The sequence below is a fragment of the Limulus polyphemus genome, unplaced genomic scaffold, assembly GCF_000517525.1.
Source record: "Limulus polyphemus unplaced genomic scaffold, Limulus_polyphemus-2.1.2 Scaffold3388, whole genome shotgun sequence".
Classification (NCBI taxonomy): domain Eukaryota; kingdom Metazoa; phylum Arthropoda; class Merostomata; order Xiphosura; family Limulidae; genus Limulus; species Limulus polyphemus.
Genome location: NW_013668998.1, coordinates 71,100 through 95,326, shown reverse-complemented (window position 1 = coordinate 95,326; position 24,227 = coordinate 71,100). Strand labels below are relative to the sequence as shown.

General features: G+C 35.8%; 1 protein-coding gene across 4 annotated transcripts in view; it reads right to left on the bottom strand.

Annotated features, from left to right (window-relative positions):
- Positions 1-24,227, bottom strand: part of LOC106469271 (E3 SUMO-protein ligase PIAS2-like) — a 95,913-nt gene that overhangs the window by 6,418 nt on the left and 65,268 nt on the right. For all 4 annotated transcript variants that reach the window (XM_022397741.1, XM_013929757.2, XM_022397742.1 and 1 more), the window contains 5 exons: positions 24,149-24,222; positions 21,479-21,639; positions 13,419-13,564; positions 3,210-3,579; positions 2,530-2,687 (listed from right to left, as the gene is read on the bottom strand). In XM_022397741.1, coding sequence (XP_022253449.1) covers positions 2,530-2,687; positions 3,210-3,579; positions 13,419-13,564; positions 21,479-21,639; positions 24,149-24,222 — 909 coding nt within the window. The remainder of the gene's footprint in view (positions 1-2,529; positions 2,688-3,209; positions 3,580-13,418; positions 13,565-21,478; positions 21,640-24,148; positions 24,223-24,227) is intronic.

Sequence of the window (24,227 nt, the reverse complement as noted above, 5' to 3'; positions counted from 1 at the left end):
TAATAACACAGAAACTGTATGTATTTTGGTAGACAAAGACCACAGGAAGCAAAGAAAAAAAAACTGTAGTGAAGGCTACAGAAACAATACATACTTTGGTAGGATAAAATTATGGTGATGACACAACTTACAGAAACAATAAAATTACTGATAATATAAAAATACAGATAACTATATTGTTGGGTAGGAATTGTGAAAAACAAAATAAAACTTTTTAAGATATACTGCTTCAAATAACAAAAATACTGGTAGAATAGGCCTAGGAACAAACATAGTGTGAAGATACAACTACAGAATCCATGCACAAATTATTTAGGTAGAATTTTAACTGAGCTCAATATTAATAGAATAAAACTAGAATCAATGCTGAGAATAATAAGCATACAGAAACAAAACATACAATGATACATTGTATGGTATAATAAAAAGGATGAAAATCAGATTGTAATGGAAATATGTGGATATAACATAAATGTCTTGATAATCTGAAATATGGTTACATTATGAGCAAATACAGTATTAATTCCTTCAATATAACAAACAAGTCTTCATTTTTTAACTTTATCTGCTAGGGAAACAAACTTTGTTGCATTTGTTATTAATGTTTAATAATTGGGTAAGGTCACATGTATATGATATAGATATAAATTGGCTTGAACAGATTATACAGAGAACATTAAATGGTCTGCTCAAAAAGTAAAAAGTTAATTTCCCATAAATAATATACTTTTCACAGTATTTTTGAATAAAATTTTACACATGTGAGTTAAATAAAAATTGGACACATTAAAAATACTGTGGAAGGTAAGATGTCTATGAACATTACAGATATAATAGAAAATATTTACAAATTACCTTACAATAGTGCTACATTACACTGAGACTTTGTAAAAGAGGGGGGTTGAGTACATTATATTACAATGATTTTAGAGTTTCACCACATCATTACAGTCTACGTCGTCACATCCAGTCGGACTCTATCTGATGACAGTGCATCTAAAAAATAGCCCTGCAGCATAGTTTCCATTACAAAGAGCCTCGTTATAAGGCTATTATGTTCAAAGCACGCATGCATACACACACACACACACACCTACCTAATAGCTATCTATGATCCATCTAGTGTACAAGGACTATGAATTCCCAGCACCCATTTTAACAGAAACCCATATTGTGTTGCATCTAGCAGTTTGGACAGTACATCTTCCTATGGAAATGCATGAATACTAACATAATTTCCAGCTGCTTGAGGAATGCAATGTACAAATGGAAGGTATGATTGGAAACCTTATCTTAGTGAACTCATATCCTGTTAGCCTGATGTCCAGACAGAGGTCCTTCTTGATTATACTGTGCATTGTTCCCTAGAAGGTGTGGACAGATTTGTCACTTATCTTTGTGTCAGTGGATTCTCACCTGTATCAAGAAGTTACACTTTGCCTACCATGGCTCGGATACGACTTGTTACAAATCTCTTTCAGGATGATTTTGTGGATCAAGTTGATCATTATTTCTTTATTGTTTATTAAGTGTAAGGGATATTCCTGTCTTAGAAATTCTAAATCCCAGATCTGAACACATCTTTAAGATGTAAGTGTATAAATTTTATGCAGTGGAAAACACTGTTACAAAAGGAATCAATTTTTGGTAGCATCACACAACAAATGAAATGCCACACATTGTCAAAATGTAGTTCTGACACATGCTCTTCCACTGCAAATTGATATTAACTGTGGTTGTTACGTGACTGGCAGACTTGAATAATAAAAATAATTTTAATACAATTTTCTCAACCCTATATTCACCCCTGTGCAGTTCACAAATTAATTGAAAATATATTTTGCAAAATTTGTTCATTTACTATCCAATATTTATTACTTTTCAACTTAAGTATGGGCATGCACACACACACACACACACACATATAAGTTATAAGAGTAACATAGCTACTTGTTTGTTGCTTATCCTTGCTACAAGCTGTTACCAATAAATGAGGCATCAGATAAAGCCCAATTTAAACAGTTAATAAAAATAAAATCTCAACTTTTTTCTATTACTGCTAGCCAAATCCACCCTTGGGACATTTAACCCTTTCCACTCTATTTTTTCATGTTTATACAGGGACAAAATGACAACATTGAGTTTTGAAAAATTCTATGTGATATCTCATCTCAAATTTACAAAATTATAACTTAAATGCTGAGATTTTAAGTTTCCTTTTTATAAATGTTTTATTAACAACTGTTTTCCATAAAGTAACTTAAAGAATCTAAACTGATAGCCCTAATGGAAAACAATAATCTCCACTTTTTGAAAGAAAGGTCACATTTTTATGGAATCTTAGTAATAAAAAGTTAAAACTTGAGACCACTGTTTGAAAATAAACTGTATAATACTATCTATGTAATGTAACAGGTTATATTTTATTATAAATTGTAAACTGATAAGCAAATGTTAAAATACATACACTAATACAAAAAAATAAACAAACAAAAAGTGGTATTTAAGAATACAGAAAATATTACATACGTTGGTAGGATAACATTTGTTCTGAAGATGTTGTAAGGTACTCTGGATATGGACTGGACACTGGTGGATAATCATTAATATAAGAAACATTAGGATATCCATTACTACTTTGGGTTAGGGGCTGGTTTGAAGATGGAGTGTCTGTTAGCATACTGACCCTGAAAGTCATGTAAAAAATACATGTATATTCATATTGAAATTAAATATCTAGTACTAAGTAAAAAATACTGAGATTATTAACACAAAACATAAAGCCCAAAAAATTCATTAAATGGCCACTTAAAGATCTAAAAAGCAAAATATCCTCTTACAGTCTCAAAATTGCTTTGTTACAGCTTTATAAACAATTCCAAACATTCAGAGTCAGAAAATAGACATCCAACAGAAGCTCAATATAGGTGAAGCTGTAGGAAAGAGGAAATGTGTTTTAGATAAAAATGGATTTACCCAATGAACTTTTTAGCAACAAGCTACCGTACATATGGGGTACATACATCTTGATTATGGCTGTATCTAATTCACTCTAGTGACAGACAGACAATAAATATTCTTGTTATGCTATGCAGAATAATAAAAAAACTTCAAGTTCTTTCTTTAACCCTAGAATGTCTGACTGTATACTAAACCTGTATACTAAATTAACCACACTGGTGTTCTAGAGTTACAACTACAATACTTACAAGGTAGATGAAGGTGTTGAAGTCACTGGTCTTGAATTGTTTTCTACAGAATAAGATTTTTGGAAGAGCTGGTTTGAGTACTGCTGGGACCTATGCATCCCTCCATTGGATGTTGAGCTGCTCAATGATCCTTGTTGAGAAGTCACACTGGATACCAAAGAGTGAGATGAAGATGTTACATGAGATGGTAATAACAAGGATAGAACATCATTAGAAGATGATACAGAAAGTGTTGAAGCTGGTTTTACTGGCTGTGTTATAGTTTGGGCTCGTGAGACAGAGGGCTGGTAGTCGTCATCTTCATCAGAGCTACTGTCAACTGTGAGATCAATGACTTCAGACGTACGCCGTTTCTTTGCTGGTATTGGAGCTACATACATGTATAGGTATAAAAAAGAAAAACCCATCATTCTAATGTTTTTCATTGTGCTTGGAGGTAGCTGTCATGATTTTAACAGTTATATATACTATGAAAGTAGACAAAATATGTAAACTAATTTAAACATAATCTTATGCAAAAACCTAAAGAAAAGTTTTGTTTTATAAGGGTAAATTACTTAAAAGAAAATGTTATTATAAGAAGTAATTATTAACAGAAAATCAGAAGATCAATAGTGAATCAGATTTTCTTTTCCAAGCAACAAAAAGAATATAAGCACATAATCATTCGTAATTTTGAGCTGACAGAATAGGGGAAAGGCAGCTAGTCAATAGTGCTTACTGTCAACTCTTGAGCTACTCTTAACTGACTAAATACTGGGATTTGACCACAATTTTTATTGCTGTGATATGTATACATAATATCTATTACCTTCTTTAGTTAGAAAGGCAAACATTTCAAGTTCATAAACAATTTAATTTTTTTTTGTATGTACACATTTCTAACAGTGTGTGTAGTTTTAACAATAGAACATTGATCAAGGAACATGTACAAGTTCCTTTCATTCTAGTTACTTATTGTTCAGATCATTCCTCAATGGTATTATGTGTGACTTTTTTATGGAAAAGATTGCTGTAATGTAGAATACATTATACACTGCAAGACATACAATGATCTCTTTCTTCACTGGTGAGTCAGCGGATACCTTAAGGGTTACACATCCTTATAAGAATATCCATCAGTAACATAACATTTGCACAGAGGGATGGCATTACAGAATGTTTTATGTACAACTATTCTCCATGGACTGGAACAGGATTTAGATACAGATCAACCACTAGACTGATCTATGGCCAGACCAACTAAATTTACTGTCATTAATCCTGTCTGCTTGTCTGTTTGATTGATTTGGGTAAATAAAGAATACTTTTTCATTTTTAGATTATGTTTGGTCTCTTTCTTCAACTTAGAGATCTCAAGACTTGCTCTCCATAATGCATTTTATTTCTTCAAAACTTATTATCTGTGGGATATCATCTTAAAATAACTCGGTGTAAATGAAAATACCATCCAGCACACCCACAGCCCTAAAGTGCAGAGTGTGTTATCTTGATAATGGGGCATGAACCATGAACCTTAAGTCTGAGTTTACTATCCACAAGACTACACCCAGCCAACACAGACAGATACTGAACTATGGTATATACTGTAGAACCTCAACACCCTTCCGACTGCATGCAAATGCCCTCTACAGCAAGGTGCCCTTAACATCAAAAATGAGTCACGCAAAGCTGGATTCCATATTGACCATACTAAATTTCTGAATTTTAAAGCCCCCCAATTTGTTTGGTGTATGCATTTAAAGCTACTTTTGTTACATGTATGTAAGCAGTGTTCCTGTGTACACTGTAAAAATATTAAATAAATGGAACAAAAAAATATGCAATTTTTAAATTTATTTCTATTCCACAGGTATGAAAATGCTTAAATTTTAACTATTTATAATAAAAGATAGAAGAATGAATAAAAAATACTTTGAAAAACAAAGATTTGGAGTACTTAGAGTGTTATGAGTAATAGTAAAGCCTGTAGTCGATATATTAGTTGCTGATGATGAGGTATTGTCTAGTTCGTGTATTTTGCCAAACCATCAAAGGTGTGCCTCACATACATTGAATCTTGTTGCTACTACTGATAAAGATAAAACTTTAAATAATGCTCATATAAAAAAGTGTCTTGATCAGCAATAGCAAAAGCTCAAACCCTAAAGAATAAACAAAACAGAAGCACTGTAGCTGCCAACACAATTGTGAAAGAAATAGGGGATGTTTGATTGTTCCTTGTCTAACTCATTGAAATTCAATGTTTGATGCCCTAAGTCACGTAGGTAAGTTAATACCTAGAAGTGAGCACATGACCAAGCATTGGACCGAGTTTTTGATCAACTGGGCATCGTCCAGCTGAGAAATTTGTATTTCAGGATATGTTCAAGTAATGAGAACTATTACTAGAGCACTTGACATCTTGCAGTTTGAGAACAACAACTTATGGAACTACTGATTCCAACCTTGTGTTTTTGTAGCTATATTGGGCAATTTGAACAATAAAAAGTTGCAAATTTGTAAACCCCTAGTTGAAGCATTAATTCAAAGGATAGAAACTTTGACAACTCGCTCAACGATGATGATTCAATTGTTTTGGCATGTTTTTATCCTGGCTTCCAGAAAATTGGAAGGTACAAAGAATGATCACAAAGATAGAAGAACACACAATACAATATGGTACAGAGTAGCCTAATCAAGATAGTTTGACAGAAACAGAAGATGAATATTTCAGATGCCTGCAAACAAAGGGGCCAAAAAGTACTGGACATATTCAATTCTCTATGCCATGTGACCTTGTTCTCTTTGAATTGCCCAATTAAATATTATTCACATTCCTATTTCAGCTTCTGAGTTTTAACCCTTTCATTACGGGTTGGGTGAATTCCATCCAGCTCATAACCACGAAAGTATCCATGAGAATAATTATACTATGATGTTTAATAATGTGTGCCCATCTTTACAAAATTTTGCAGGTTATTGGTAAACATTATAAGGTTTTCGTACACAAAACATCAGATATTTGAATTAAATATTACGATTTTTTTAATTACGCATTTTTCTTGTAAGCCTTTTTTCTTTCAAAATGTTGACTATCCAAAATGCAAAGCAATTTTGATTATAAGATTATATATACTTTAATGCATTAGAAAATTTTCAAATTTCACATACGAAATCTTTATAATCTCCAAATAATTAAAAATTTTTTAAAAATATTTTTTATTTGTTATTTTCATTGGTATATTTCTGTATGGCTTGGTTCAATATGACCAACTTCGCAACGTCAAAAAAAAATTTAGGAAAAAAATATAAATTATGCTTTTTTCATTCTTGATGGACTACAAATTATAACACGAAAACACAAATTTCTAGTCTAAATTGCTTAAGTCTCATAATGTTATACATTTATATACATATATTTATTATTTTTATTATATTGACCTTCCAGCCGTGCCTGGCTGACAATACAAAAATTACAATGACGTGGTGCACATACACTCATGTTAGCATATCCAATAATATATAACTGACCTTTAGTCTTTACAAAGAGACCTGTCTTGGATGTGTTTTAGTGGACTAGTATTTTGTAAATACAGTCACATTTCAACTATTATACATTATATACATATATACATTATTTATATTTACAAATAAGTTCTTACACCTGTTTTTCTTTAAACATAGAACAGTAAATAAAGAAGTAAAGCAAACAATTATATTTTCTAGTTACGACCTTTGTACTCATTTGCCACTTGTCATAGGTTGCTAAGCTTTATGAAATTTTCCACATGGAGGATGTAAAAAAGAATTTTTTTTTAGGTTTTTATACATACATCTTAAATAACCAAAAAATCATAAATTACTATATTGATACCATAGAATTCCACTATAATTTACCATGTGTAGTAACTAAGCTGTATTAGGGTCTAAAAAATATGAAATTTCAAGCTCACTAAAGACTTATCTCGTTATTTGAAATATTGTGTGAAAAGAAAGAAATGGCACTAGTTAAGTTAGAAAGGCTGAGAAAATCACAAGGGAGACATTCTGAGCTTCCAGGGAAGGAATGCCAGATCCGGATAACAAAAAGCATATAAGAAATGGTAAAGGATGGTATAAACATCGGAATGACAAAGACCACATGCCATGAGGGGAAGGACTGAGGTTGTAAGAGAAATATCTTACAAGAAACAAATTGCAATGGGTTCAAAGGAAGAACTAGACAGGATAGAAAGAACAACATGGAGATCCCAATCAAGCAGAACAAAGAAAAAAGTTGGATAGACCAGATGAAAGAAATGGAACAATCTGGGGAAGAGAGGAGAGATTTCGACAGGGCAGCTCTATAAAGAGCAACAATTGAAACAGACAAACCCTGAACAAACAACCAGATGAAGAGCTGGGACATGTGAGGAACAGAAGTAAAGGAGGATGGAAGCTCTGGGAAAAAAACAAAGCCTGAAGCAAAACTTCCGCCTCTAGTATGCAGACAAAGAGGAAGGGTGAAAAGTGTAGGCAGTAAAAGATGTAACACAAGCTGAGGCACAGGATCGAGATAAAAGACACACGGAAAGATAGAGTAGGTTATGTTGGGATGAAAAACGACCAATCGAGTTGGATAGAGGACCGAACAGGACAGAGAAAAGGGCAGGGTTTGTTGCTCCATGAAGAGCCAGAGCAGAGGGATCTATGTCGGAGCCAGCCAATTTGGAGCAACCAACAGAATACAAAAAGGAGGGGTCTAGATAAGAGAAAAGACCCAGAAGAGAAGGAGTCTGAACAGAGGGTAGGCATATAGGGGCGAGTCCCTAAGCCAAGACACGTGACTGGACAAAAGTCACTCTGAAAGAAGGAATATGGACAGGACAGAGAAAATGATAAGGTGTATTGCTCCAGTAAGGGCCAGAGAAGAGGGAACCACATCTGAGTGGCCAATACAGAAGAATCAGTAGAACACAACAAGGTTTGGTCTAGATAATGGAAAAGACCCAGATGAGTCAAATAAGAGGGTAAGCATATAGGTGAAGACCACTGCGATCTTGACTGAAAGCATCTATCTGCACAGCTGAAGGGTGAGGAACTGAAGACTAAAAGGAAGAAAGTGTGGCATACCAGTGAATGGGGAACACAAATATGCAGTGTTTCCAGTTAAGAACACACTCACAGAAAAACATGAGGATGAAGAGACCACTCTGTATAGAACCTGGTGAGGACGAGATAAGAGATTGGCCACAAGAATCAGAACTTGGCGAAAAATACTGCCAGAATATTCATGTGAAGGTCATTGGCCCAGTACATGAAATCCAGAGTCTGACCAGACAGAGATTGGTAAGTGGCTCTCCCTTTCTAGGTGATAAAGCTGACAATAGTGGAATTGTAGAAAGAACCAAAACCATTCTCCCCTGCAGAAAAGGGAAGGGAAGAAAGGATACAGAGCCCAATGAACTGCCAAGGTACCAAAATGTGGATATGGATAGTAACCTCCTAGATGTCAAAACTCAAAGGAATCAATGAACATGGGATAGTCTAAGGGATCGTGAGGTAGAGAAGTAATGAGCATTTCCAAAGACCACATCCCAAAAGAGAGAGAACCTCATGGACAGAGAGAGAATGAGAAGAAATGGCAAGCATGACTGTCTGCTCAATATCCTGTGGAGAAGGCTGGGCTAGACCAAAAAAGGAAGTGAAGAGAACCCCCAAATAAATAAGATACTGTGAGGGGATAGTAACGAACTTCTCCAACCAGAAAAGAAATCCACCTGAGAAGCTTCTTTAAGAAGGAAGCGTGTGTGAGTGACTGACCAGGCACAGGAAGAGGCTAGCAGAAGCCTATTGTTCATAAATTTGAGTCTGAAGATCCAGCGAGTGAAGTTAATGTGTAAAAGATCATACCACTCCACAAAACACATATATAGCCTTCTAAAACAGGAAGGCAAACTCACCTAGAAGAACAAAAGAAAAAAATGTGACACTTGGGCATAAAAACCCACCAAAGTGAGAGGTAGGATTCCATGGTGAAGCAAGGTGACTGCAGATAAGTATACATCAAGGACAGATCAAGAAAGGGACTTTAAACTCCCTTGTATAGCGAGACAAAGAAGGACTGGAGTAAACTCCTGGTTGAGTGGGCTCCACACATTAGATACCTCCATTGTGTAGTAGGACATGAACAGAATGACCAAGACCCGGACAAGGTATGATCCCGAGAAGGAGATCTGGGAAGTGAATAGAGGGGGAGCAAATTGGAAGTCAGAGACCCTCATAGAGAATCTGTAAAAAGAACGGAACTGTCATGAAGTGTAGCCAAAAAGATACATAAAATAAAGAAACTGAAGAAAGTACACAGAACTAATGAATGACAAAAACTTAGAAACGTGTAGTCTACAAAGAGCTTAAAAGTAACACACCTGCAAAATTAAGAAAATCGATATGAACCATAAAACAAGTAACACCTAAAGTAACATTAACAGTGAAAAAATATAAAACATTAAACCAAATTAATGCAAGAAACAAACTATAAATGCAAGTTGTAAAAGTAACTTAGATGGTAAAAGAAGTATGAGATTCAAACTTACACAAGACTGACCACTGAAGACATGAATGACGTAAATTAGATCTATACACAAGCTCACATAAACTCACTGAACATGGGTATATCTACAGGAAGTGAGAAATACACATTCAAAAACTTACCACAGATCTCCTGGGAAAAATAACCATACCTATCTTAAAAGGAAAAAATTGCTGGCCAAGCGTAAGACACAAACTCCCTGCAAAAGAAAATCTGTGCTTCCTCAGCAGACATTGTGAAACCTGAGACTGAGGCCTAGTGTTATAACCGTTGTCTACTTATGGTGTGAAAATTATCAACTACCATAAGAAACCCAAATTCATATCAACAAGTAGAATTCTGGAAACAGAAACATCTCAAAAACAAACGAGTAGAAAATTGAACTTGAAACTTAATTGGTGATCAAGTACAATCAAAAATTGTTCAATCACATGGAAAACTTAAAACATAGATCTATACGTGAGAATGCCAATCAAGAAAGTGAGGATTGTGCCTCAAGGGTAGAGGAAGCTACCTATGCTAGTATAGAGGGCGCAATGGGATCAGTGGAGGCTGGTCATATGATCTGCACATGTTGAAATCATGCAAAAATATAGGGGTATAAAAGACTGATGCGCTTTTAAAAATTTTACCAATGCCTAGTGGGCAAATGAAGGTCAAGATAGCTTTGAGGGAGAAGAGGTAGTACTGTTTCGGAATAATGGTTATATGACATGTTATAATAGAACTACATAATAAATACATATATAAAGAGCACTGAGTAAGTTATATTAAAATGATTTTAGATAAGCAAATCAAAATGTATCAGAACTACATTTTGACATTGTATGGCATTTTGTAGGTAGTGTGATGCCACCAAAAATTGATAACATTAAGGAAAGGTATGTAATAGCTATTTCCAATGCAAAATATTCATACACTCAGATCATAAAGATGTGTTCAGATTAAGAATATCTTTTGTACTTAAGAAGTCACGTGTACACAAGTTGCTTCTGCAACATAAGCACTCAGCAATACATACCCCAAAAAGCTGGAGAATGAAATGAGTATTCATGCTATTCCATATAAAGACATACCAGTCTAATTGCCAGATGCAGCACCTACGAATTTGTGTGTGATTTTACTATACACTAGATGGATTATGGAAAGCTTTGAACATAACAGCCTCACAAGGTAGCCTTTTGCCACAGAAACTATGCTGCTGGGCTATTTTTAAGATGCATGATTGCCAGATAAAGAATGACTGGACATAGCAACATGAACTATAATGATGTGGTGAGGCTCGAAAATCATTTCAATATAATGTATCAAATTCTGTAAAAAGACTTAAAGAATGGATAAAGCATAATGCATGTCCAGACAATCTGCATACATTTTACAGATTTGCTAGCTCCTATAAATTTTACTTGCAAAAGTTGTCTTATTTGCATTTTACTTAACCTGTTCAGATTTGTAATACTCCTGTAACATAAAGTACCTATATCTTCATTTAGATGGTCACTTCCCCATATATTCTCTGTCTTATGCAGTATATTATCATGTAGGTAATAAGCTATTTTCTAGATGTGAAATCCAACAGCAATACAAACAATTCAAGTATATGTTGAATACACATTTTGCCTAGTCTGTACTCGTCTGCATAGTTTCTACCAAATAATTACATATATAACCCTTTCTGTATTGATTGCTGCCCACAAAATCTGCATGTGTTGTTTTGAATAATTAAATAACTAGCAGCTATTTCCAACCTCTGGAATGCATATAATAGAAATCTTTATAGAATAAATATAGTACACTGTAGCTTGCATGTATTTAAAATTACAAAATTATTTCAGCACCTTAGACACTGTACATTGTTATGTGTTTAACCCTATGTGGAAGGGTTGGGGTCAAAGTATGCTTATCACAATGTTTTACAGTTATATTCAAAATTTAATTACCGTTATTTATAAAGTATGTCAGTAAACTTGCCATTAGAAACCTAGTTATAATTCAAATTTTAATGTTATATAAGTTTTAATTTTTTAACTTCAACAGGAAATATTTAAATTAATGCTCAAACTGCACTTGTTTTTATCACAACGCTTGTTCATGTTTTCTACTTTCTAATCACCCCAATATGACATCTTTAGTTTAATCTAAATTACTCATTTATAGTAAATTTTAATTTACTGACTAAGATATAATGCCATTTTGTTCTCACAACAGCTTTTCATATATGTGGCCTAAATATCATAATAGTTATAGGACTTTGTATGCTTTTTTGCACTCTATTATTTTCTGTTCTTAAATGCATATTTCAAATAAGTAAAAAATTATTTGATGTACTAGTACCATCATTACATAAAAGAGGCTTAAGTTTTATTGACAGGCCGACTGCAAAAAAACAACAAACAAAAAATACACAAGTGGCCAAGCGGAAGTACTAAATTTCTTGTTTTATATGTAAATTTTTTGTTTATTGTTATACAAATAACTAAAATGTAAAAGTTATAAACTTACTATGTTAGATAAAAAAAAATTAATAAAGAAAATTAAATAAAAGTTTATCAGTGAGGTATGTGCTTGAGCTGCAAACATGTTATGTCAATAGAACTAAGTGCTCGTAGCATGAAGTTTAGCTTTTTAGGCACATAGTAAATTTGGAATTATAGTAAACACTAATTCTCCAAAAGGGTTAGGTCCAATGTTAATTTATTTACAAAATTTTAAAACATTTTAGAACTAATATCAATAAAATAAGTAATTTACTTAACCTAATTGTGGTTTTTAAATTATAAGTTCAACTTAAACCTAGACACAGGTCTATACATGAAGCAAAATGTTTTTATTTGAAGCTAAAGCAGTTATTTATACTTTCTAATGATGTCATGGGTACTGTCAGTGTACAAATTACAAAATGCTTGATGATCCTTATCACCATAAGAATTATATATATCTATACAAAATGTATTTATTAATTTTTTCTGTATGTTAAATATTCCTTATAGTTACTGCTTCAGTGTTATGAAGTGAAATTTTAGGTAAAGCAGAATAAATTCCATTAGTCACAACATATTCTAAGCATAACAACATGTTATTGTTATCAAGGAAATGTATTTAGAAACTCCCTCTTAACACTCACAGCCCCAATGGCAGTGTGCAATTTTTTTTCAGTAATGGGATTTGAACATTGGACCCACAGATGTACAGTCTAGCATGTTAGACACTGGGCCATTCTAAGCCCACTAATATAGCATACACCTTTTTTATTTCTAAAAATTAAGCTTAAACTGGCACTTTGACTTGTTTGTTTGTAGTTAAGCACAAAGCTAAGCAATGGGCTATCTTTGCTGTGCCCACCACAGGTACAGAAACTGTTTCTAGCATTATAAATCTGCAGACTTACCACTGTGCCACTGGGGGGGGCACACATTTTAACTTAAATGGTTATCTCTATACTTCTTACTTCTATTCATCAAAATACATTAATACCTATTTTAATTTCTATTTACAGCTATATAATCTCAAAAACAACATTTTTAAGATGTAAAAAATCTACCGTAGTACACAAAAATGGTATGTTAAAGTATTTACATTAACAAGAACTGTTGGTTCTAAAAGCAACAGAAACTCTGTAAAAACTATTTACAGAAATACACAATAAAAAAACTTACATGAAATAGTTGCACTTTTCTGTACTACAGTGTTATGAATAATTTGTGCTGATTTCTTTGGGAGCACAGGGGTCCAGGAACCATTCTCATGAAATTGAACCTCCATGCATTCACTAGGTGCTTTGGTGATGAGTTCCATAAACAAACTGTGGTTAACAGATTAAATAAACCAAAGTGAAAAGACTAATTCATATTGAAAAATGTGATTATACAATATAAAATAAGTGGTTGTTTTACTAATAAAATCCTTCAATATAAATGTGAATGTTTGAATGATGCATATTGACACACTTGGCCTTAATTCAATTACAGCCTTTTCTTTTCTTTTTTAAATTTTGATGTGTATTTATAGGAATCTGACTTAAAATCATAAATAAGTCATACTATAATTAGGAATCTGACTGTTGAAGTATATGCTATAAGCAACTAGTAGATTCACTGGTTCAATAATTTAAGTTTGAATTTTGTATTTATAGCATTGGCAGGGTTATTTGCAGCCATCCTTAGTTTGAACTGCTGACCAGTGAGAAGGTAGCCAGTAAGCAGAACCACTACTGCACATGATGAGGGATTGATGTCACTCTTGTAATGCACCCATAGCTTAAAGTGCAGAGAATATCTTTCACTACTGAATAGGTTAGAACCCAGCTTGTCAACTGCAAAATCCATGACAATCCAATCAAATTCCATTGTGGTGTATAGCAGAGGCTCTAGCAAAGTTGAAAGCAAAACGCAGGGTGAGCAAATAGTGTAATTACAGCACAGCTATGTTCTGCACACTCAAAAACAGACATGTTCATAAAGACAAACCATTACCATCACTCTGGAAAAAGTACTTGTGGGTAACCTTTAACAGACACCTCAACTTCACAATCCACATTAATAACACGTTCTGATCAGAGCTACCATAGGTATCAATGCATTGAAAGTTGCAGGAGGGACCAAAGTTGAAGAATGCCACTTGCTTATGTTTTACCCAAGTCTTATCTCCTATATTTTGCATTATGCACAACCGATGATCAATACGCAAGTTACACAGCTAGATAAGGTTGGTTGTTTGGTGTTTTATGGTGCAAAGCAATGAGGCTATCTGCGCCAAACAACCGGTAAAAACAGTAAAAAACAAAAACTGTAGTAAAATGTAAAAACACAGCGAGGTAAAACCAAAGTATGTCCAAAATTCAGATAAAAGATTTATATACAATTAAAAAGGCCAATTGTTCCTAAAAAATTAAAAATACAATCAAGTCGAACTGTGTCGCCATCGCCAATGACATTGTCCAACGTTAGAGGTAAACTCTTACAAAACACGTGTCTAAAATGGTGCCGCCACTGATGGTCGTAACGATGGCACGACAGTAAAATGTGGGCTATTGTGACTTGAGTGCCACAAAGGCTACACATTGGTGGGTCAATACCATATAAAAGAAAACGATGAGTTAAAAACTGTGACCAATGCATAGCCTTGCCAGGACAAGTTCCTCCTTCTGATCCTTATGAAAGCAAGATGGCCAAAGAGCAACAGAAGGTTTGATCTGAAAAAGCTTGTTAAGATGTTGCTCACCCCAAGTCGACTGCCAACAGGCACGAAGCCGTGCCTTGAAGACAGGACCGTAGTCCAGAGCAGATGGACTTAGCTGCGGTGTCAACGAGCTTGTTCCAGTGAATACTGATGTGGCCAGGTATCCAGAAAAACTGGATGGAAACAGAAGATACAGAAAAATGGGCCAGTTGTTGTTGAATATCAACGAGAACAGGGTGAGAACTAATGTTAAACGATTCCAGGACCAGTAGAGAGCTAAGAGAATCAGTGTAAATAGTACAATCACTGTACTGCATAGCTTCTACATGATTCAGGGCAAGAGAAATAGCATACAACTGTAGCAGAAACTGTAGAAGGGATCCTGCAAGCAACTACCGAGCCACAGCAAACAATGGCAGAGCCTACAGAGTCACCCAATTTCGAATCATCCATGTAAATAGGAAGAGAAGAGTGGCTTGAAAGATATTCCGCACAAAAAGAAGATGGTACTTCCAATCAGTAGTATCTTCCTTCCTCAGATGACTCAAGGAAAGGTCACAGGAAGGGATGGTAATAAGCCATGGTGGAATGGGCTGATCATTGGGGACAGCAATCTAATCCAATGTCAGACCCAATTGAGCCACTTGTGCCCATCTGTTCTGAAAGAGCATGGCCTACCGAGGAAGAAAGACACAATCCCATATGGGATACTATGGTAAGAATCGAAGCTTGGTAGCATATTGTAAAGAAAGTTGCAAATGACAGAGGTGAAGAGGAGGTTTGTGGGACTCAGTGTACAAACTCTGGACTGGAGAAGTGCAAAAAGCCCCGGTGCAGAGCCAAAGTCCCAGATGGTGAACAGAGTCCAGCATCTTCAAAGCCGAGGTCCTGACAGAACCATAGACCCATAGTCCAGTTTGAATAGAATCAGGGCATAATAGATCCTGAGCATAGAACATTGATGCACTCCCCAAGTACTTTGCATGAATAGAATCAGGGCATGATAAATCCTGAGCATAGATCATTGATGCACTCCCCAAGTATATTGCATCAGGGACCACACGAATAACAACACTGCCGAGACAGAGATCGGAGTGGAGACCCCATTGGTGGCAAAAATGCATACAAGCAGTTTTGGAAAAAGAAAATGTAAAACCATTTGCAGTGGTACACGTCAACAAGCAATTGAGAGCAGTCTGAAGCTGCCGCTCAATAAACCTCATGTTCGACGACTGACATGAGATGTGAAAGTTGTCGATATAGAGCCCATTTGCAACAGTCGGAGGAAGTGATAGCATTAATTCTAACACTAAAAGTGACACTCAAGACACAGCCCTGAGGGACTCCAAGTTCTTGTGAAAAGGAATGGGAGAGAATTGAACCCACACGGACTTGGAATGACCTGTTCAGTAAAATGTCCTGAATAAAAATGGGTAAATGACCACGCAACCCATAGGAGTGGAGGTTCTGCAAAATGCCATATCTCCACGTAGTGTCATATGCCTTCTCGAAATCAAAGAACACAGAAACAAGGTGTTCTCTTTTCAGGAAGGCTTCCCTGATCGATGTTTCAAGTCTAATCAGATGGTCTATGGTAGAGTATTGTCAACAGAACCCATACTGGGTGAGCGAAATGAGTGTTCAATTAGAGGAACCAAACAAGATGAGCATTAATCATCCTTTCTAAGACCTTACAAAGATAACTAGTCAAAGAGATGGGATGATAATTAGAAGTAATCTTGTGATCCTTCCCAGGTTTAGAGAAGGAATGGACAATAGCCTGGCACCAAGCATCAGGAAAAATACATTCCTGCCAGATCTGGTTAAAAAGAACCAGAAGAATAGCAAGAGAGGCTATTCCAATTCTTGTCCCATAAGGTTTTTTGAACTAGTGGAAGAAGAGATGCTAGTAGTGAACTTAATCCAAGACTCCTTTTGGCTTTGACATCGAACCTCATCAGGGGCATGGGCCTGCTGATAAACAATGCAGTTAGAAAGAGAGGGATACCGTCGGAAGGTATCCCAGGCCCGTTTTTGAGCCTTCCATGCTTCCTGGCAGACAGGACTCCACCATGGACGAGGATACCGTGGAAAATGTGTCGAGGTCTTAGGAATAAAATGAGAAGCTGCCTGGATGACACAGTCAGTCGTTGAAACCACACAGTCATCAATTGATGGCAAACAGACAAAGGCAGGATCAAATTCGGAGAGAGAGGTGAAAGACAGCCAGTCAGTCTGGTCTAACTTCCACCGTGGCACTCGGGTCGGGTAGCCACCCCCCCCCCCCATAATGATAGGAAAATGTCCTGTGGATAACTGTCAACCATCCAAGAGAAGCGAGTGAAAAGTGAAGGGGAGCAGATCGAGAGATCAATAGCAGTAAAAGACTGACTAGGTGCATGAAAATAAGTATAAGAACCAGTATTGAAGAGAGAAAGGTCGTGATTCGCTCTACGGAACAACCCCTCCCATCAATATCAGCACCACCCCAGAAGGGATTGTGTCCATTAAAGTCTCCCAGAATTAAAAAGGGAGATGGCAACTGGTCAACGAGAGCATCAAGGTCCAATTGATCATAAGTCTCCCAGACATGTAGAGAGAACAAACAGTGATGGTATGACCTTAGGAAACACGGATGGCTACGGCCTCCAAGGAGGGCACATGCTGGTTGACAAGCAGTGCCACCCCTCCATTACTCACCCTGTCATTCCGGTACAAAGAAAACTGCCGAAAGGTGACTGTATCAGCAGGTTTCAGAAATGTTTCCTGTAAGGAGAGACACATGGGTTGATAAGAGATGATCAAGGCCTTAATGTCATCGAGATTAGAATAAAAACCTCGACAGTTCCACTGTATCAATGTGGCCATTTTTATGTAGGTGAAGGAGAACCCTCCAGCTTACGGCCACGCCATTTTTCTTTACTAGTAGAAAGTCGATCAACCTCCATGGATCCTGCCCTTGAGCGAGTGGGCAGATCTCTGTCATCAGACTGAGAATCCAATGACTGAGGACATGATTAATAGATCATCCTGCATCTAGGGGCCAAAGAAGGATCTGAGCGGACACCGGAGGTGGGCCCAGGCAGTCACTGGAAGGAATAGTGGGGACAGAGATTGGAGTAGATGTAGACCGGTCAACGCTGTTATCCATGAAGGGCAGAAGACCCCTCATATGGCATGAAAAAGACTCAGGTGAAGGCACAGAAAGGTCCATCTGCACCCCCACTGTAGCAGTGGCATATGTCTGAGATGGAGTAGGGAACAATAGCTTCTGTGCTTCAGGGTAAGAAATGTTAACAGTCTTCAAATACTGTACCTTTTTCTCCTCCACCCACTTACGGCAAGACCTGAAGTAAGAGGGGTGGGAACCACTACAATTTACATAGTGAGGGTCCAGTTTGCACTCATAGGCATCGTGGTCCTTGCCACCACAGCAAGCACACATCACAGACCCATGACAAGATGTCTTCAAATGACCGACCCGCTGGCACTGGAAACATCGGAGAGGGTTGGGAATATATGGCCATACCTTACAATTCAAATAACCCACTTTAACAGTGACAGGTGGACATGGTGATGAAAACGTCAAAATCAGAACGGAGGTCGGCACCATAATACCATCTTGACGAGTGGAGATCTGTCGAATTGCTGAAACTCCTTGGCTGGAGAAACCAGCAAGGATCTCTGACTCGGGGATATTCTTCAAGTCCCTCTCAACAATAACTCCTTGTGAGAAATTCAGAGAAGTGTGAGGAGTAACCTCAATGGGTATATCCCCAATGGCCTTTGAATTCAAGAAGAGTTCACTGTGCTTTGCTGTTGAGGTTTCAACTAAGATATCTCCAGAATGGAGCTTCTTAACTGACTTTGGAGAGCAAGCAAGCCCCTCTAATCCCTTCTGTATAAAAAATGGAGACATTTGCCTTAAAGATATGTCAGACAGAGAATGCAAGATCAGGAAGCGAGGTACAGGTGAACTTTGTGACGGAGACTGCTGTTCGGAGTCAGCAAGGTGTGGACATTTACCAATTAGCAGAGTTTTTAAAAATTTTTTATTTGGATTTGGGGGATCCATAATAAAAGAGAAGTGCCCACTGACCCCACCCACCAAAGAGTCCTACAATAGAACAAGTACACTGCAGCAATGCCAGGGTTTTGTGAACACTATACCCAAACACCAGCATCAGACACGATGTCCACAACACCCATTGAGAATGCCCAACACTGGTACTCAGTTGACCCTAGCCCAATGGGACCAGCCGATTGCCATTGGCGGGGGCCACCCCAAGGACACCTGTCTACAGGAATTCAAGGCCAAAGTGGTGTCTTGCAGTGCCCCAGCCACCACTCAACCACCAGGATCCTCTCCTCTGCTTCACGGGTCACTATGCACGGCAAACACATGGGTGGATGTTTAGATACCAGAGGAAGTAACTGAAAATACAGAACCTTCCCTGGGAGGTCCCATCACCACGTACAGGAATCCACGTGGAGGGGCAGCTAGATAAGATTGAAAAGATACACAATATATGTTTAATAATAGTCATGGGTATAATTCAGCTACTTCCATCACAGTGATCCAGAAGACACCAACTAAGCAGGGAACAGACTAAAGGATGCCCCAGGAGACACTTGTTGGTAAAAAGATACCATCCATCCACCTCTGAGATAATTGGTCACCATCAGGTCTCAGATGCTCCATGTTGAATAAACATCTGAAACTAATGGAATTTGTCAAAATCAGCCTAGACAGCAAATGTAGAGACTGAGCAGAGGGAGAAGCAGTAAAAGGCTTTCAACATCTATTTAAAGACCATAGTGGACAGTCACAGACATTTCCTACACCACAAACAGTGATAAACCTTGTTGGGCAACAATATTCTGTATAACGCTGATGGAGGATTCAAGTTTTCTAAGAAAAGAACAAAGAAGGAATGATGTCATAAAGCAAGTACTCTCTGGATTGCTGAAAGCAATGAACCACAAATAGACAGTGCCACCAAAATAATATTTGCAACTGACTTGCAGGCAGTATTTCATTAAATTCAGATTAGTTGGTCCCCTAATGGATGGAAGAAAGAAAGGCAACTGCACGATATTAAAGGCCATCACCCCAGTACATGTGCCAGGCCTTGTAGGAATAAAGCTAAATCAGGAAGCTGACACACTCATAAGAGAAGTATTTGTATGAACTCTAGCACAACTCTACTGGAAGGATATTGACCTCCTCTACACTAATGAAATGGTAGCCATGGAAGGTCTTTATCAACATTCAGAGGGAATGAGATTATTAGAAAACATCGTACTGAGTAGTGTAGCTCAGAAAACAAAACATGCTGAACCAACAGAACAATGTAAAGCCAGAAGGTCAATGTTAACAATCAGTAAAGTAACTCTCTTGTACTTCCTGTGAGGAAGGTGGGCCCCACATAGAGGTCAGCACCCACCAGTGCAACTACAGGAGCTGTCACCTAGTATTCAGTTCAATAACAGTTTTGTATGAACAGAACCACTGAGTAAGATAAATGATTATCCTACGGTAACCATCCAATTGTATACAAACAATACTAGACAAACAAATAACCAATAACTCAAAAGTGTTGGATATACAAGACTGTTTAGAGTTATTATTTAGTTTTTTCAGTGATCTAATGTTTAATGATTACTTAGTTTTCATAACAAGTGTTAAAAGTATTTATTTTAATAGTGATAGTTCTGACAAATCCTGGTAAGAGTCGACTGTTGTGTGTGTGTAGTTCATTATTGCTTATTGCAGTCTGACATTACTCAAATCTTCTGTATTTTGTAAAAAGCCCTAAGCCCCAGTTGGAATATGTGTGTGTGTGTGTGTGTGTGTGTGTGTATATATATATATATATATAGGAGACCATGTTAGTGCAAATTAAGCTGCGTAATTGTTAGTTTAGCTATAATGGGTGATATTTTAAAGCTTAACAGAAATAAGGAGAATAACTTATCTTGTCAACGGATGTTCTAAAGGTACTTAACCACCTGTGTGGACTTCAATGAAAAGAAGACAATTATTTAAAGTTCTGGATATAATTGTGGTAACCCATTGGGTAATGTAAGTGAATATATTGCAGCTGTATACTAAGAAACAGAGCACAAAAAAATAATTTGTCTCGTCAATTGGATTCTAAAGTAATGGAATCAACCTGTGCAGACTTTTGACAAGAAAGGAGAATTATTTAGTTTTAGAAGCAACTGTGATATTCTATAGTGTAAAGAATTTTTGTACATACAAGTGGATTGTGTGCTGTCTGTTTATTGTTTGAATTTATCGTCAACAAGTCACAGACTTGTAGCCTTTCTTAAAACTTGACAAAAAGGTAATTGGTTAGATATTTTTTAATAATTTTTCTCCATAAATTAAATACAAAAAGACAAGTTTACTGAAAATCTTAAGGTCAGATGAGATTAAAATTGAATTGCTGATCATGGGAACTAGTTGTTATACCACAATTATGGCATTTATATTTCATTTTCGTCCAAACTCATATTAATATTAAGCACTTACCCATCAATGACCAACTTTTTGAAAAGAGCGGGTTTGTCACAAACTGGACAAATCCAAGTAGGTTTTTTCTCATTCATCTGCAGATAAAGAGAAGCATCAAAACACTGAAGATGTGAGCAAGTGGTGGCACGAGAAGGAACCTGCATTCTCATCTTTCCCAACTGAAAAAAATTAGAAGATCACACTATCTCAAGACATATGTACTTTACAAATAGCAAACTTAAAATACTAACACAAAAGAGACTTATATTACAAGGCACATGTCATAAATAGAACTGTACAAGGAAATCTAGAGAACAAATTCTGACAAGTTTGACATTTAAAGGTTAATGTTTTCTAATAAACTATATGAGATATAAAATATATGTTTAGCTTAATCTTTAAAAGACCAAACTATATGCTTAACTCACTTTAGAGATTTTGGGTATTCAATTTTGCTTAACGTGATCTTTAAAGACCCATTTTGTCTGCTGATCTTTGGGAATTCTAAAAACACAAGTTCTGTAAAGTAAAACAGTTGTATATTTGTTGGCCAACTTACAATTTCATCGCAAATATTTTTTATTATCTCTATTATCATGAAAAATTTGCCCTTTTGGCTCAAGAATTTTGTAACAGTGTTAAAGTACTTTTTTAGAATTTTAAAATTTAATAATGAAATAACTAAAGAAATACAACCATGCAGTTTTCAACATTTTGTAGCTAAAATCTAATGGTTTTTATTGTCACATTTTTTAAAACTCCAGTGAGTAGTGTTTCTTCATAAAATGGCAACAGTGCAATAAAAGGCTAAATATGGTCTCCAAGTTTGCCAGACATCATTCCACTAGACTTCTTTCTTTGAGAAAAACATTGTATATCGCACATTTATAGCAAATACATCACAGGACTAAAGACCAGGATAACAGATGCCATTGCCACTGTAACTGTCGACATGTTGAGAACCACTGCTGACATGTTAATAAAAACTGTTTGAGTTGGGCTATAAGATGTTGAAAACATCATGGTTGTATTTCTTTGGTTATTTAATTATTAAATTTTAAAATAGGAAAGACAAAGTGGTTCAAATATAATATGCCTTCACTCAAACTATACCTATTAAGAGTGTAATAAAAGAAAAATGTTACAAAATACAAGCTGTCCCAATGTACATCTTATCTGTACTAAACAAATGCCAGGGTGAGTTGCACCATGACCTTTTATATACAGTGTACTATGAGAGAACCAAAATAATCTGAAACCAAGAGTCAATCTTTTTTTTTAATATTAGAGTAAAAAGTAATTTTTCAATTCAGTATTAAGTCTAAACATAGCAGAAAGGAGAAATGCATTACAGAATACAATTTTACATGTATCTCTTGACATATGTTCTTATATTGTGACATGAATATATAATAATCAATAAATGAAATGGCAGTAAAGACTAATAAAAACAGCTCATAACTAATACTGTTTATAAACACTATCAAATCTAAATTTTCGTGTGAAAGTGTCAATGTCTCTAATAATACAATTCATACAAGTTTTGTGATTTACATTTTATTTTTGCTGTTTTAATTAAGTAAAATGCATTATTTCATCTATGCCTATGTTGGTGAAATTGATTAGAACTCCAGCTATGTAAATAAGAGCTTAGTTTACTTTAGCTGGTTAGCCAGTTTTCCTGCCAACTAATTTAAAGACATGCTCATTGATGCATCAAGATCAGTTTGCAAATGACTGCTCTTGAAAGAGTGGGTCAGCATGTGATGTCAGTGAATTATTATCATTTTCTCATAATTTAGAGTTTTTGGCCCTGGGCAGAAACGTGACTGTGTGTGTGGACATGGAAGTAATTATATATGGAAAGGTTTTTGTGCAATACAAAATTCCTCCTAGTATCATGACCTCCAGTTGAAGTGTCTATTGTACTTAATGATCATTCATTAATATAAGACCAGAAAGTTACTTTGTCAGTATCAAAGCATTCTTCTGGTCTGCTTGCACTTATCCTTTTTTTTATCATCAGGTCCCTTACATATCTCATTTCTGTTTCAAATGTTAGTCTTGGTTCATTTTCAACTAACCCTTTTAGTCTTCAAGTATGGATTGTGTTGTTTTGCATATAAAATCAAATTATAACAATAAGACACTCTAGTATTAATTTGCATGTCCTTTTAATTTTTTGTGTCAATATAACTTGTAGAAAATGGTAATAAAAAAAATATGAAGTGCACACAAATGAAAAAAAAAAATCACCTTTCTATTCATATGTTTACTTAAGAATTATACCTGCATCTACAATTTAAATTAATACATTTCTGAGTAAAATGGGCATGAACATTCACAATGGAAGAGAGAAAATTAGAATTTCTAGGATCTATATGCAACAACATAAAAGTACTATAGGAAATTCCCACCAAAGTTAACATTATGTTTGTCTGACCTATTCAGACTAAACAAGTGTAAGCTTACCTAAATATTCCTAGAGGAAAAAGTTACTTAATTAGGAATATGTAATGCTTATATGTCTCTATTACTCTAGATCCTTTATCACAGTACTGCTAGAATAAAACTGTTAAAGATGTACCTATTCAATTTTAAGGCCATTAAAAATACATATAAGAAATATGTGAACAAAACTGTATTTTTAAGACAGTAATTTTTGAACATAAAACATAGATAACTTACAGGACACATCAATGATCCTCTTAGGCTTGTTGTAGCTATTTCAGAGTCTGGATCTTGCTGAAGTTTCTCTTTAACTAAA